A 15,177-nucleotide genomic window follows, 5' to 3' on the forward strand; every position below is an offset into this window, starting at 1 on the left:
ACAAGATAATGACATCACCAGAATGGGTCCATAGGGTTTGCAAACTGCATTCTAACATGCTTTAAAGGGTAAACACGAGATAAATCACTTTTTGTTACCAAAGCATTAGTCGCGTAAAGTTCATAGATCACTATTCCGATTGTTTTATTCTCCGCAAATATTTACTTAATATGTTGAATGTGTGTTTTGTTTTAGAAAATCTGTTAAATACTACAATAAAAATGGTGATTTGGAATGATCAGATATTTTAAAAATAAAAGGACAATTTCTATTATGTCAAAGTTGTCAAAAAACATATCAAGATGTGTTCAAACTAATTTATTTTTCATACAATATATTCAAAATCATTATGCATAAACTTCAACAGAATCTAACATAAAAGTATGTTTTAACATATATTATGCTAAATATCATATATAGTGCTAACAGCCGGTGTTAGTTCATGTTCTTCTATTAACCACTGCAAACATTGTGGAATATATTTGAAAATAGCACACATATTACTGGTTTGGCTTTTACTTGTGTTCTCATTGCTTGTACTTGAGTTTGGTTAACACCAGTGAGTTCATTTATTTCAAGTGATACAGAATGGTGTGAATGTTGTTTAGAAGTAAGAAAGTGGTCGCACAACTTCCTTTCCAGCTTGAACGTGAGGTCAGTAAAACAAAAAAAGCGTGCGAACCAGAACATGTTATGACACACCACAAGGAGGAAATACAGTATTGCGAATACCTTCCTTATCGGTTAGGGGAAACCAGACTACTCCGTTCATAAAGGGCTTGCAAATTGGTGATGAGGAACTTTTTGTCTTTACCCTCCTGCACACAAGAAAATACAGAAGATATATTCAGAACAATATTAAAATACTCTACATGTAACTTTGATTTTAAGGCATTCATGATAATGTCTAAACTACAGTATGATGGATTTCCATGAAGTTTAGTAGAGTCATTAATTGTGCCTGGACACTGAATAGTACCGACTTTGCTCATTTAACTTAATTCTTAGTCTTGAATACAACATGGACCATGCAGAAAAACATTCCCAAAGGAGAACGGATGATTTATACCAGATTTAGAACCATAATCAGGTCTTTATTGAAATGTAATCTATTGACATTCACGTCAGCTTCAGTTGTAAATTGTCTTATTAGCATTTTAATATGCTGGTAAACATCAACATGTTAGTATTGTCATTGTTTGTGTGTTACCATGGTAACCTTAGCGCCACTAGCACGACTGTAGCTCATTGACTTTAGTTTGATTATGCATACATTTTCAATTTGCTTTTGTAACCGACTGACGATCCTCCTTTGGCCATCGACAACTTGACTGTGAACGTATATCACTATTCTGAAAAAAATCGACATCAGAGGAGATTATCATTATTCAGACAAGTTTGCTGAAAATGATTTGAGAGGGCATGACACATGAAATATTGACATCATCTTGTCACCACTTACAGAAAGACTCCATTGACGAGGAACAAGAACAGTGGGTTCTCCACCAGAAAGTCGTAGGCCTTGCTGAGCCAGAACAGGAGCGTGTTGGAGCTCTCCAGCTGCTGGACCCACAGCTTGCCCGAGTGAAACATTGTGGTGAGATTCCTGAAAGGGCCACACTCTGTCGAGGGTTTAATCCTGTTGGCATCACACATGGATTCTTAATATACAGTGCAGTTTGCAAGTATGTGGACAATAACACATATCCATTTTGTTTAGGTTTCAAACTCAAGCACATTGGATGTAAAAGGTGTAATATTTAACATTTGCACATTAAAATGTCCCGTCGACTACAATTTACATATTTTTGTCTACTGAAATTATACCAGATGATTCCAACAATTCTCAAAACCTGGATAAACCTGTAGTTTTATATTAAGGTAACAATTAGTTTATTTATGTTTACCATAAATCCACATTTTATCCAGTTTAAAAAAAAAAAAAAAACGTTTTGTTATTGACTGTTTTAAACAGAATGAAGGATTTTAGTCACCACACATCTGGATCTATATTATCTGGCAATTTTTTTTGGAGAGGAGCAACGGACACCACCAAACTCAATGTTTTGTGATTGTGTTTGAACTAATGCTGGATAAGTATTTATTTTTACCATCATTATGTTCAAAGCCTGTTCAAAAACATGCATCCTTGAGGTTGGGTAATTCACACATGCCTTTCAGGAGGCAAACTGCTTGAGCATCACAGTCAATTAGAGTGGGGAGATTGTGTTACACTCACGTCCAAATTGTATAAGTGACGGACACAGCAGCGCCGAGATATGAGGGGAAGAACAAAAGAGAAACGAACAGTGTTGTCATCTGACTGGCTCTCCAGGGCTGTCTGGATGCCTGACAATTAAGCAATAAACTGCTCTGGGGAAGAAACCAGAAGAAGAATGTGAAGTTTGACATGCAAATCCATATCTGTACGACATGTACTGTATGAAATTACACCTGCTATACGAACCTTCTTCATGTAAAATAGCACAAAGAGTTTTAGGATCTGGACTGCAGGAAGCAGTGGAGCAAACAGCACCCCAAGCCTGGGAGAAATAAAGACCATTCATTTTTAATCAATCTTTTTTTGGTTAAGTATATCATGGGTTTTAAAAGATGTGGTGTACTGTTGTGTCCATTACCAGGTAAGGGTTTGTCCATATATGAGTTCCAGCACATTACGGGCAATGTCAAACACTGGCTTCCTGTTCCTTTTCAGCACTTGCTTGAAAAAGAGCCTAGAAGATGCATTCAGTGAAAAGTTGTAAAGCAAACAACAGGATGAAGTCACGTGAATTGAAGGTGAATTGAAGGTGAAGTACCAACTTGCCTCCACAGGAACTCTCCCAAGAAAGTGTATAGCACAGTGAAGACAAAGTCCATGAGGAGCAAACGATACAGTTCTTGTCCCACACAGTTCTCCCAACACTGAGGACAACAGAAATATTAATGTAAGAGTCACATTATTAGAAATAAAAAGGACAAACAGGAAATCACTTTTTGTTTCCCAATACTTTAAGAATGAAGAACTTTGCATAAGTCAGTGTCCCTCCAGAGCTATGATTATGACAAGGATGATAAGGATGCTTGTTACCTGTAAACCATGGTTTACTGGTTCCACAGCTATTCTCCCCAGCCAGCGGAAACATAGCACTCCAATAATACTGACTTTCAACATCAGGTTCCTGAGAAAACAATAAGCAGAATGTGCCTTGACCTGTTTCTATCTGTCTGCTTTGTGAATATGTATTTTAGTTTCGTTTTTATGTTTTTATATATGCTTTTATCATAATATAAGTATCTCTGTTGAATGTTGTTTTACTGATTGTATTTACCTGTTATTTGAAGTGAATTTTTGTTTTTAGGATGACTTTCAACATCTGTCCAGGGACTACAGATGAAAAATAGCCTGTTGGCTAACTCTGGCGCATTTACAGAAATGTCAATCAATGTGCACTGTCCCTGTCAAATAAATATAAGAAAAAAAAAAATTCTATTTGGCAACAACCATGCAAATAACTAGAAACTAAAGACAAAAGGGGAAATACAAGCCTTACAAGTTAAAGTGTGACTTAGATGCTGGGCCACTGCATGGATGTTGGACACTTTTAAGTAGTTTTTATGCACACACTATGTACAAATTACACACAAGTAATGTTGAAACTCCAGTGGGATATTTAGTGTACAGCAGTTTAATAAAAGTATGATAGAAGTTTTTTTTAAATAATTGTCCATGCTGTAATTTAACTTTTTTGTGACGAACTACAGAGACAATTTGTGCATTTCTATGTATTTTAAAACATGTCTGGTTGTGATTCATTTGCGTGGTATATTAAAGGAAATGCAATACAAAACTTGAAATGAATATTCTCACAGTAAAAACCAACGGATGGAGGATTCAAGCTGAATTGAAAGCTCCAGATTGAAAAAGACTAGTAAATGATGTAGTACTCTTTTTAACTTACTTTTTTTTTTAAACACACATTGAAGAGAACATTTAGTAGACATACTAAAAAGCAGTTTTGAGCACTGTGTAACACATGTATTTATCAGTAAATACCAAAACTGTTTCCTGCTTGTCCTATGTTTTTACAAGCATTACTTTGGTTCCAAATGCATGTGAATTATCTCTTAAAATATGTCTTGTCAATATGTAGGCCTATTGTTAATTGTGTATTTGTTTTTCCACAGTTCTTCTTCTCACCTGAAGATGGAGACATAGACGCTTACGCTGGGTGAGTCGTAATTCTCTACCCAGGTGCACAGGTTGAAGAGGCCGGGCAGTAAGAGGTTAATGGCCGACACCACTGCAGGCAGCACCAGCTCGGTGTCTTTGAAGGGACTCTGAGTGATACAAGCCTGTGAACGAATGGATAAATAACAGTGAGAGCTTTGGACAAACACATGGGCAGAGACTCAGAAATCCTTTATCCGTCCTGCAACGGGGACATTTACATGATTACAACAGCAGACAGATAAAGTGAGGGGAAACTAATTAAATGGCTAAGCATGCACACGTTATTAATAACACTATAAGTAAAAAACAAAAACAAAAAATAGCAGATATGTACACCATGGTAAAAGAAAAAAAAGCAGCGGTGCATTTGTTTTTAAGAAAAGTGACCATGAATTAAAGAGTTAGCTGGTACTGTATGCCAATTGTAAATAAACAGAGAAATACATAAATAGACGTGAACCTGCAGGAGGGTATATTTCACTTGTATGTACTGTATATTGCACACAGTTTTATATTTAAAAAAACAGAACTAACGTTGAATGGACCTTTTTCACATTAGTTTGACATTATTATCGAGCAATAATTGACTGACAGGTGGGTTGGGTATCGATTTCAACGATTACGGTTCTGCTTTTCGATTCCGGTTCTTGATTTTCGGTTCTTTGAGAGGATAAAAATAAGTACCATGCCAACTTCACTGGGATGAAAATATGTTTATGATTTAAAAAAAAAAAATCTGTATTCATACAGAGGAACCATAGAGAGCGTGCTGACCAGCGGCATCTCCATCTGGTCGAGAGACTGCAACGCCAAAGACTGGAAGTCTCTGCAGAGAGTGGTTAGGACAGCAGAGAAGATCATCGGAGTTTCTCTCCCTCCCATCAGAGACACCGCTCAGAAACGCTGCCTGACAAAAGCCCAGAACATTTTGAAAGACCCCACTCATCCTCACCATGCTCTGTTCTCCCTGCTGCCCTCCAGCAAGAGGTTCCGCAGCATTAAGAGCAAAACAGCAGATTCTGCAATAGCTTTTTCCCCCATGCCATCAGACTGCTGAACAGCAAGTAGACCAGTAACACAGAGATTACATTACGCTGTGTAAAGAGCACATATTTGTTATATAGTATGTCTATTTTATTTATATGTATAGTAAGTCTTTATATTTTAAAACGCACACTTTATCTTTAATGTTATCAGCACCACGTCACTATTATTTATTTATGTACAATTTTAGCAAGTTTTTATATTGTCCTGTTCCTGTAAGCCAGTACAACGAAATTTCGTTGTAATAGTACACTCTGTGTCTTGTTGAAATGACAATAAAGTATGTCTATGTCTATAAACAAATCACAAATACTGTTTGTCATTATTGAATAATAAAAAATCATCCCTGCATTGTTTTTGCATTCACAAGTTAATTCTAAGTGGTGCAATTTGAGAATGTACAATTGCCCCAGTCTCCTCTGATGTTACACAACCTGCCTGTGTGACACAAAGTCCAACCATACACAGTCCTGCAAGGCATAATGATATAGCTCCCTAACTGCTTCACTGTTTGTAAAAGTAAATAAATAGTATTTTCATTTAAAGAATGTGTGTTGTGTTCGCTACATTTCCAGCCCCGACCCCCGTCTAACAGTACAGAAAGACTTTAGTGTGTTTTGTGTCTGGCTTTGAGGGCAAACGTTGCAATGCATATTATTAGCACATTAAATCATAAGAAACCATGCGTGAAAAATAAAACTGCAGTTTGTCCTTTTTGATAACATGATGTCAGTGAAATACAACTTGTAATATTTCCCTCAGTATTTCACCAGTTGATCAAAGTCAGACTGTTTTTTGGGAACCACTATTTTAGACAATCTCCTTCTCATCAGTGCAGTTTTTGGTGATGACAGAGACATTGCAGTTTTATTGAACACCAGCAGAGAACATGTGTTAACTCTCTACCAGGAAAGCAAAAGGAGAAGTAAATAGATTGCGTGGGGAGGTGCTTTTTCATCAGAGTTATTTTTGTCATAGTCATGAGAGAATGCTATAGACGGGCACGCACAAGCACTTATTGGAACGTGTTCTCTAACCTCTGATAGGTAGTGGACTGCCATGGCACTCAGGACAATGCTGATAAGACATATAACCCATGCCAGCACGTGCACCATGAGGCGGCAGAGTCGCTGCGTGTAGCTCTTTGCATCCTCTCCACTGGTCAGCTCAGACATCAGCTCCTGTTGGAAAAGCAGGAGTTTAAGGTCCGGCTAGCAACGTTTAAAAGATCTTCACCATCTGTTAAAACCTGGAGAAGCTCTGCAGACGATTGTATTTAGAACAGGTTATTTAAAACATGCCTTCATTAGAAGTTGACCCTTGAGGTGTCACATTGAGTGTGACAAAGTTAACATCCAAAACTTCCTGTGTATGCAAAAACTGAGATGGTGTGACTGAGAATGTGAAATTGAACTCTACCATGTCAATTATAATCAAAACATATAATATGTTATTTTGAAATAGACCAATTTACATAATAAGTAATTTAACTTTTGGTACTTTAAGTATATTTAGACGGTAATACATTTGAACTTTTACTTGAGTAACATTTTGAATGCAGGAGTTTTACTTGTAACAGAGTATTACACTCTGGTACTTCTACTTTTACTCAAGTACAAGATCCGAGTACTTCTCCCACCTCTGCTTATTTCATATAAATTGTTTCTTACTTTGAGCTGAGTGCTGATTTTCTCAGATTGCAGTCTGACAGACGTGTTCTTGCTGACTTTAAACTCCCAGATACAGAAAATGTTTCCTGCCAGATTCCTGTTGGACTTGAGGACTTGAAAACTTCTCCCGAAGGACTTGGACATGCTGCAAGAGAACAACACAGCCATAAAATACACACCACAGAGTAAATGAGATAAAAGTAACTCTCTTGTTGCCCAACCTGTACACAAGGATGATGCAGATAATGAAGAAGGTGATGGCGATGGTAAATAAATATGCTGCAGGTATGCTGTATGGCACCATGTGGGGCTGGTGGGGGTCACAGATTGGCAGATCAGCTGTGTTAGTTGCATTGGAGTTAGCAGCCCGGCACGTTGTGAGGGTAGTGTTGGTGTAGAAGCCGTAAAACATCACACTCTGAGAGAGGTAACCCTGCCACAAAAAAAAAAAGGTAAATTAATTCAAGAGATGCTTCCCTGGACATCTTCAAGTCATCATTAAAATCTCACCTATTCACCATGGCCTTTGACCCCTAACCCATTCCACTCCTACTGGTATTTATTTCATGTTTTGTATTCGGGATTGTGGGAAACAGTATTTCGATCTCTCTGTCTGAACACACAAACTGAAAGATTGACAATAAAGTTGACTTTGATGTATCCTACCGTGCCTGTGAGCAACTCAAGGCCAGTGAAATTGTTGGAATGAGGGTCATGAGGAGGAGGGTTGACTGCTTGTGGAAAGACCAGGAACAGGCCGTTGATAGTGAAGAGGAAGAGGTTAAAGAGCAGGAGGGTCCGGAGAAACAGGAAGTAGGACAGCACCCCGGTTCCAAAACGTCCGCTAAGTATCTTCATCGGTGAATGCCACAGCTGGAGGGAGGTGAGGACGGAGAGGCAGCTGAACAGGCAGTGACTCCAAGTCTGAGGGGAGAAAAAACTAAAGTGAAGGACTGATACACACAAATAAAAGTGGTTTTATATAAGTTTGCACTCACCCTTGAAATGTACACGCCTAGACGCCTGTAGCATGCAATATTCCTGCTGATGAATGAACTCTCATCTACGTCCCTGAAAGCAAGTCGCCTGATTTAAAAAGAAAAAAAAGGAGAAAGAGTTGTCACAGTGGCTTCATTTGAACACAGTTGACAGTTCTCAGTGCCACATGTACCTGACTCTCATCTTATCTGCCAAGCTGAGCGGCGTGGCTCGCAGCTTTCGCATGGCCTCGCTCACTGAGAGGCTTCTGAGGTTGGACACCAACTGCTTTTCTGTAACCCAAAAGTAAGAAAGTTATTGAAGTTTCAGAGTTGCTACAGCCAACGCTGACTGTCAGTTTGGTTTTTGTTCACCTTCAGCACTTGTTTCCTCCATTTGTTCCTGAACAAAGTCAGCCAGGATTGGTTTGGAGTGGTGAGAAGAATCATGGGAGGAAGTCTGAGGTTGCTGAGATGAGTCTCTCGCATACTTGGGAATAACTGCATTTATCCCTGTGTGGACAAGAAGCAATCAATGGTTCACGACTTCACGTGTGTATATGAATATTGTCAACCCACAATAAGACACTGGAAGAAGATTACATCTCACCAGCAGTGCGACTGGGCATCGAGGAGAGCACCTTTAAAGTAGCAGCTGACCAGTGATGCCTCTGCAGAGACTTCCTCTGCCCTGTGTCAAGTGTCTCGTCTCTCATGTGGCCGCTTGCAGTGAATGGAAGATCTTCTCTATTTGCACCTGTGCATTCCCTAAAATCGCCCATCTGTAAGGACTCAGGACACCTCTGGGTGCTGGCAGCAGACTCTCTTATAAACCGGAAAGTGTCTTGACCGGGTTTGCTTCCTCCCATGTCCCTGAGGGAGAGGAAATAATGACCTTGATTACAGAAACATGTATACAGTATAAGACACGTTGCATCTGAAATGCATATTTTTTATCCGGAATTACCATGTAGAGATTCTTCATTTTGCTAAACAATTTTTCTACATCTTGCTGGAAAGATACTGAAAACTTTCAAGTGCCAGATTAAGAGCAAAAAGCCTCAAATATATCACTGAGTGCATGCAAAGATGCTTCAAACCTAAAGGCACTGAAAGCTGGGCCAATGAGGAATTGCTCTACAACTTTAGAGCAATTCTCAACGCACTAACATTAAGGAAAATCAAACTAAATATACTTTAGAAGTAAAACAATTTAATGAAGGACACTAAGACTTCCATTCATGTGTTAAGGTAACAGCTTTGTGTGCTTCTTAAGACAAAATAAAAAACAAAGTTGATCAACCTGATATAGCAAAAAGATGCAGAGGAGATTTCAGGTACAGCCAATAATTGCAAAGTAAAGCAATTCTGAAATTAAGGTTTAAAGAGGACTTACTCAAAGTCAGACTCAGAATCAGAATCAGAATCTGTTTGACTAATGTTCACACTGTATGCCATGGTCCTTGGTGATCGCTGTTGCAGCTACCAGCATCGAGTCTTCACCATCAGTTACAGAGACGACCACAGAGCAGTGTTGCACTCTATTCTTGACACACCCAACACGTCAAAACACATGTTACAGACTTCCTCTCTCTCGTTCTCTCTCTCAGCACAGCTGTGCCTAATTTACATTTGGTGCAAAGTGTATCTGCCTGAACCTGATGAAGTGCAATCAATCAAGCGTCTCTGACACGCCATGTGCAGGGTTCATAGGGAAATAGTACATACAAAGTAAATAATTACTTTTTATTTTTTAAGTGCCTTTTCGAAACACAAGTCACAAAGAAAATAATAATTTAAACAATAGATATTGAAGAAACCCTGAGAAAACAAAATATAAAAGACATAATTGAGCAGATATCAAAAACGCTTATTAAAACGTCCCTATTTATCCAATTATAATTGGAACAATTTGGATTGGTATTGTGGGGTTGATGTTTGACCTGAGTGTGTTGGAATCATGGGTGTGCACTGCCATCCAATGGATACACTGAGAAACTGCAACGCTACATTAAATTGGTCAAACACTCCAAAGTATTGGAATAAACTCAATTACTTTTTTATTCTGAGAGCCCAACTTTATGATGTAAACATGTCTGTCATCATATAGGAGAATCCACCCACACCTGCTTTAATTTAAATACATTGCAGTGCATTAACACTTATTAATATTTAGATGATATTATTATTTATTCATATGCAGTGAGTATGAATACTATTAACATAGCACTCATTTTCATAGTAAGCCTGTCTGCCTTTGCTGTTGCATTTTGGGGGCATTCCAGTGATGTTTACTATCAACTTTGCGCCCTGTAAAATAAGCGGCTCTGCAACCTACTTGGCATGTTTTATCTCGAGTACCCTCATGCATCGTCCCATTTGTATATTATAAACTAATTCCTCCTCGAGTTACATAGACACTTTTAAGGTTATTTTTCACCTAATAATTCAAGTTAAAACACCACGAAAATCAAGACCGTAATTATAACTCCACTCCGAAGCTGCTGTTTACGAGGAGCACTTGAACACATCAGAGCAGGGGCGGTGTTTGAAAAGTTTTCAGGAAGCTGTTCTCACAAAACGAAACTGCCCTAACTTTGACAGGAACACTTTCCAGCTCGTCTTTTTTATCGCTTGAAGGATACTTTTTGTTGGATAAAAAAATGCAGAGCAGCGCTTACGGGGCGTCGTTGGCTGGTGGTGCTTTTGATGTAGTACATTTTGTAAAACAGCCTCAACCCATATTGCGATGCCTGAGCTGGGTGAGTGACTCCACGGAAAAGTTAGCATCAAAGTTAGCCAGCTGTCACATCAATGTAACAGATGTGGGCTGCCAGGGTCGACACAATCAAAACAAAATGCTTCGTGTTAGCCTTACAAGCTGCTAACAGTGGATATGAAGTGGACTTTTTGCTTACATCATAAATAATAGTTAGAGAAAGTAACACAATTGATGATTTTCTGCACCACTTGTTGACATAAGCTAATGTTAGCTAGCATGGCCAGTGCTGTGGATTTGTGTTGCTTATTCTGCTCTGAAAAGTGGACATGGTTGAGATTAAACCCACAGAGGATGTGGCTCCTTTTTTCGGGCGTGTTTTTCAGTGTGAAATCATGGATTTAAACGTGTACAGCGTCATCTGTTGCCCTGCAGAGTAGTTTTTATATCCGTAAAACTTCATAGGTCGATTAAAATCTTAGCCATGTTGTAATAATAATACTTTTTATTAACATCACACTCTTTACTACACTTGTGCTTTACAACAAGACAACAGGCAACAGACAACAAGTCACAACAATGTAAATGCATTACTAGAAATACACTTTATAGAGGTTTTTAAAGAAGATACAGAGTTTGCTGCCCTTGTCTTTTTGAGTAAATAGGCAAATTCAATTTTCCCTGACAGCAAAGTCATTGTCACCCTTGTGTTGACTCTAGATTAGTGCAAAAGACAGAAGAAAATCAGTTAAAGATCTCTCAGAGGGGTAGGACAGGGGGGTAGGACAGGGGGGTAGGACAGGGGGTAGGACAGGGGGGTAGGACAGGGGGGTCATAAGGCAAACAAGGGTCATAAATATCATCAGTAAGATGTTTTTAATTAGTTGAAAAACTGGTACAATGTATGATCAGTACTGTTGACTTGATCAAATATCTTGTTTTGTCTGACAAATAGTCAAATTATTATATGAGATCTCAACAATTATTAAACATAGAAAAAGCATGAGAATCTTGAAACAGCGATTATCTACTTTGTTTAACTATTACTTATTCACCTAAATGGTTGCTGAACAAGGATCACTCTCAAAAGATATGTTACATTTTCTTATGCCATGTTTAATGTTTAAAATAGAATACGCTTCCTTATCTGAACTGGCTTAACAGATGTTATATTATAACTTTTGATGGTGAATTCTTTCTTGTAATGGGCATCATGTGATGAGTCACACGGCTGCTTCACTTGAACGTGCATATTTCACACACCCCCCCCCCGGCTCCTATCTTTAACCCTGTGTGTCTCTTCTTTGCAGTTATTCTCCATCGTGGTCTTTGCAACCATCACAGCAGAAGGCTACATCAACCAAACAAAGGATCAAGATGCCAAATGCATATTCAATGCAAATGACAGCGCCTGCAGCTACGGCGTGGGCATCGGAGTCCTGGCCTTCATGGCTTGTGTTGTCTTCCTCATAGTGGACGCCTACTTCCCACAGATAAGCAACGCCAAAGAGAGAAAAGTCATTGTTTTAGGAGATCTGGTCTTCTCAGGTGAGAGTCATGTTTCTCTCTAGACTGCTTGCACACAATACAGGAACCATGCCTAAAAACAGGAAGTGCAGCCTAATTGAGGTTAATTTAGTTTCATATTTCCTCCTAATCCGGACTATTTATTTCTCTGCTTTCATCAGAATCAGAAACAGGTTTATTACCAGGTAGGTTCACACATACGAGGAATTTGACTTGGTGTCGTGGTACATACATAAAAGTAAAACAAGAATTAAAAACACAGGTAGAGAACTAGAAAAATATTTAAAAAATAGTAAAATATGACAGTATTTACATTGGAATGGAATAAAATATGGAATAAAAATCGGCAGTAATACACAAAACAAAACAAACAGATATCGACATTGATATTGTGTGCATTAATGTAATGCATAGAGTCTGCATTGTGGCTGAGGTAAGTGTCAGTGGGGGGGGGGGGCGGGGCTTGTTTATGAGGCTGGTAGCGGAGGGGAAGGAACTGTTCAGGTTGCGAAAAATCATTTTCATCCTTTTTACAGGGGTTTGGGCGTTCCTATGGTTCATCTGCTTCTGTTTCCTGGCCAACCAGTGGTCTAAAACCCCCGACTCCACTGAGGCTGTTGCTGGGGACGCCGCCCGGGCCATCGTGACCTTCTCCTTCTTCTCCATCATCACCTGGGTGAGCCTTTCATCCCCTCCGAGTGTGACCAGCTTTTGACTGACAACATCCTATAATAACACACCACTCAGCTGGAGGAAAATGTGCCAGAGAGTAGTGTAAAAGCTCCCTTTCCTAACTCTTAACTTCTCCCAACAGGGTCTCTTGTGCTTCTTTGCGCTTGAAAGGTATCGCCAAGGCGTCAATGAGTTTGAGCAGGAGTACAGAGACCCAGCCAATGACCAAAGTACTCCATACCCGCCGTCTCCGTACGCCAGCAGCGGCCCCACGGGCTACCAGCAGTCGCCTTTCTCCAACAACCAGGAGCAGCCGGGGGAGTACCAACCTCCAGCCTACTGAAGGACTGAGACTCAAACGCATGAATCAGAACAGGAGAGTTTGCTTTTTAAATAAACATGTGTGCCACCGGTTTCATTTACAACTCAGACTGTTCTCTGCACTCCCACTTACTTCCCTGCAGAACTTGTTTGCACATGTTTGGGTGCACTGAAGTGTTTTTTTTAGTTAATCTCATTGTTGTAACATGTGTGGTTTGTGCCACACAGAGCAGGTGGAACTATAGTACTTTTTTTGATAGGAGAATGTTTTGGCAAGAGAGAGTGATAGTGCGGTTGTTGTCTTTGTACCAAACCAACCAGTTTTGACAGTGCCCCCTTTTGCTTAGCTTATGAGTCCAAAGTGTCAAAGCAATAATTAGCCAACAGGTTAGGATTTACTCTGTTGCCAGGACATTTGCTTTGCATTCTTTAGATGGACAATATAGTTTTTTAGTTTAATGAATATGTTACTGATTAGAACATATATTTTCTTCATTTACACAAGTTCAACAACAGTAGATTAGTGTAACACTTTTGTACATTTTGATCTTTGACCTCAAAACAAGCCCATGTTACTAAATCAATGGGTGCAATGAAAACTCTGTAACTAGTGTAGTCATGTTTTTTTCCTTTCTTAAAAATCAACCACTGTAAAATGGCTTTTATGCACTGAAAATCACTTCTGTTAGGCAGTTGATTGCTCATTTTTTATCTTAGATTGTTCATTTTAATGTTAATTCTGCCACAATTACTATTTAGTATAAGGGTGTTTTGTTTATATATGAAGGTTGCCAATACATTGAATTGCATCAGCTATCTCTAGAAGTGTAATGTGCCTTCCTTGAGTTCACTTACAGTTTAAAAGAAAACCCTTTCACAAATGTTTAGCCAAAATGTGGTTTCAGGAATTCAGTGATGTTTTGCTTATTTGATATATTTATTATCTAATTTAATCTTTTCAATCAGAGAACATGACAATCAGACCATTCTTTTTTTTAATCACTTTTCCTCTTGCTTTTTCTAAACTGCAGTTGTGCCTTTGCATGTGTTGCAGTTTCACTGTTGTGCTCACGGCTTTACAATACTTCCCTGTTAAAGTGCCTTTATACAGAATTCTGTATCACACGCAGAATAAAAAAAGTTTTTGCTTTGAACCTCTGCGTCAGCTCTTAATGTATGTCCTCTTCTTGAGAAAGACCCGGATTCTGTGTAGGGCTGTGCTCCTTGGGCAAATATTTGAATAGTGATAGTGTTTGAGAATGTGGAGGAACGGTGGACAGTGTGCAATGCCTATATCAATGTAAAGAGTAAAAGATATGTGTTTCAAAAGAAAATGTAAAAACAAAAAAGGTGTATTCTCACATTATATATAACCATATGGTTTTCAAAGTATAAGGTGGGACTTCAAAAAAGATTCATAGGAAGATCAGTGATTAGAAATAAAGAAAATACATTTTATTTAAATAAGTAAGCCAAGACACTGTACTGAGAGTATATGTGAAGAACCTGAATCAATGTTTCTTATAACACCAAATATTGTCAAACCTTTGTTTAACGATTGGAGAAAAAAAAGATGTGTGTCTAAGTTCTTTTTTATGTATTGTGGAAACCAGATAGTTCACATGTTTTTCCGGCATAACTCGGTTAGTGATGGAACAATATGATAATTGAAACTGTCTCAGTCAAATCCATACAGCTGTAGTATCAGAGGTGGGAAGTAACTAAGTACATTTATTCAAGTAGCATATTTAAGTGCAATTTTGAGATACTTGTACTTTACTTGAGTATTTCAATGTTATGCTACTTTGTACTCCACTACAATTTAGAGGTACACTGTGTAGTCCACTACATTAATTTAATATACAGTACCTTTAGTTACTTTACATATTTGCATACATTATGTGAAATAATCAACACTTTAATAAGACTTTAGTTACACCTGGAGTAAATTCACAATCTACCCTGCAGTATACAAAGTAATTAAAACTACCAGCTTTGATAACACTTTAATGC

The 15,177-nt window shown here is 38.5% G+C and overlaps 2 protein-coding genes across 4 annotated transcripts; one reads left to right on the forward strand and one right to left on the reverse strand.

Annotated features, from left to right (window-relative positions):
• Positions 1-303: 303 nt before the first annotated feature.
• Positions 304-9,515, reverse strand: LOC117548266 (transmembrane channel-like protein 6). Of its 3 annotated transcripts, XM_034219423.1 has the most exons (18): positions 9,322-9,515; positions 8,536-8,798; positions 8,301-8,438; positions 8,120-8,219; positions 7,947-8,034; positions 7,615-7,872; positions 7,170-7,381; positions 6,949-7,093; positions 6,316-6,459; positions 4,202-4,356; positions 3,092-3,182; positions 2,828-2,925; positions 2,640-2,735; positions 2,468-2,543; positions 2,240-2,373; positions 1,463-1,639; positions 1,274-1,352; positions 304-818 (listed from the first exon to the last, which is right to left on the reverse strand). In XM_034219423.1, exons 1-18 carry the CDS (start codon positions 9,381-9,383, stop codon positions 738-740), a joined length of 2,397 nt encoding a protein of 798 aa, XP_034075314.1. In that variant the 5' UTR covers positions 9,384-9,515; the 3' UTR covers positions 304-737. The 3 variants fall into 3 exon arrangements, 2 of the variants coding, with proteins under 2 accessions (XP_034075314.1, XP_034075315.1); XM_034219424.1 differs by lacking the exon at positions 1,274-1,352; XR_004569311.1 differs by lacking the exons at positions 304-818; positions 1,274-1,352 and having other exon boundaries at positions 1,469-1,639; positions 2,240-2,368.
• Positions 9,516-10,449: 934 nt separating this feature from the next.
• On the forward strand, positions 10,450-14,318 carry syngr2a (synaptogyrin 2a). The gene is made up of 4 exons (XM_034220419.1): positions 10,450-10,687; positions 11,955-12,192; positions 12,708-12,847; positions 12,986-14,318. The coding sequence occupies exons 1-4, from the start codon at positions 10,589-10,591 to the stop codon at positions 13,184-13,186; spliced, it is 678 nt and encodes a 225-aa protein (XP_034076310.1). The 5' UTR covers positions 10,450-10,588; the 3' UTR covers positions 13,187-14,318.
• Positions 14,319-15,177: the final 859 nt, after the last annotated feature.

Source organism: Gymnodraco acuticeps, unplaced genomic scaffold (assembly GCF_902827175.1).
Source record: "Gymnodraco acuticeps unplaced genomic scaffold, fGymAcu1.1, whole genome shotgun sequence".
NCBI lineage: Eukaryota > Metazoa > Chordata > Actinopteri > Perciformes > Bathydraconidae > Gymnodraco > Gymnodraco acuticeps.

Coding starts and splice junctions, on each gene's coding strand:
- LOC117548266 (XM_034219423.1), bottom strand. CDS start 9,383: ATGGCATACAGTGTGAACATTAGTCAAACAGATTCTGATTCTGATTCT. Junction 2,926..3,091: donor CAGTAAACCATGGTTTACAG/GTAACAAGCATC, acceptor TGTTGTCCTCAG/TGTTGGGAGAACTGTGTGGG. Junction 2,374..2,467: donor TGCTATTTTACATGAAGAAG/GTTCGTATAGCA, acceptor TTTCTTCCCCAG/AGCAGTTTATTGCTTAATTG.
- syngr2a (XM_034220419.1), top strand. CDS start 10,589: ATGCAGAGCAGCGCTTACGGGGCGTCGTTGGCTGGTGGTGCTTTTGAT. Junction 10,688..11,954: donor TATTGCGATGCCTGAGCTGG/GTGAGTGACTCC, acceptor TCTTCTTTGCAG/TTATTCTCCATCGTGGTCTT. Junction 12,193..12,707: donor AGGAGATCTGGTCTTCTCAG/GTGAGAGTCATG, acceptor TCCTTTTTACAG/GGGTTTGGGCGTTCCTATGG.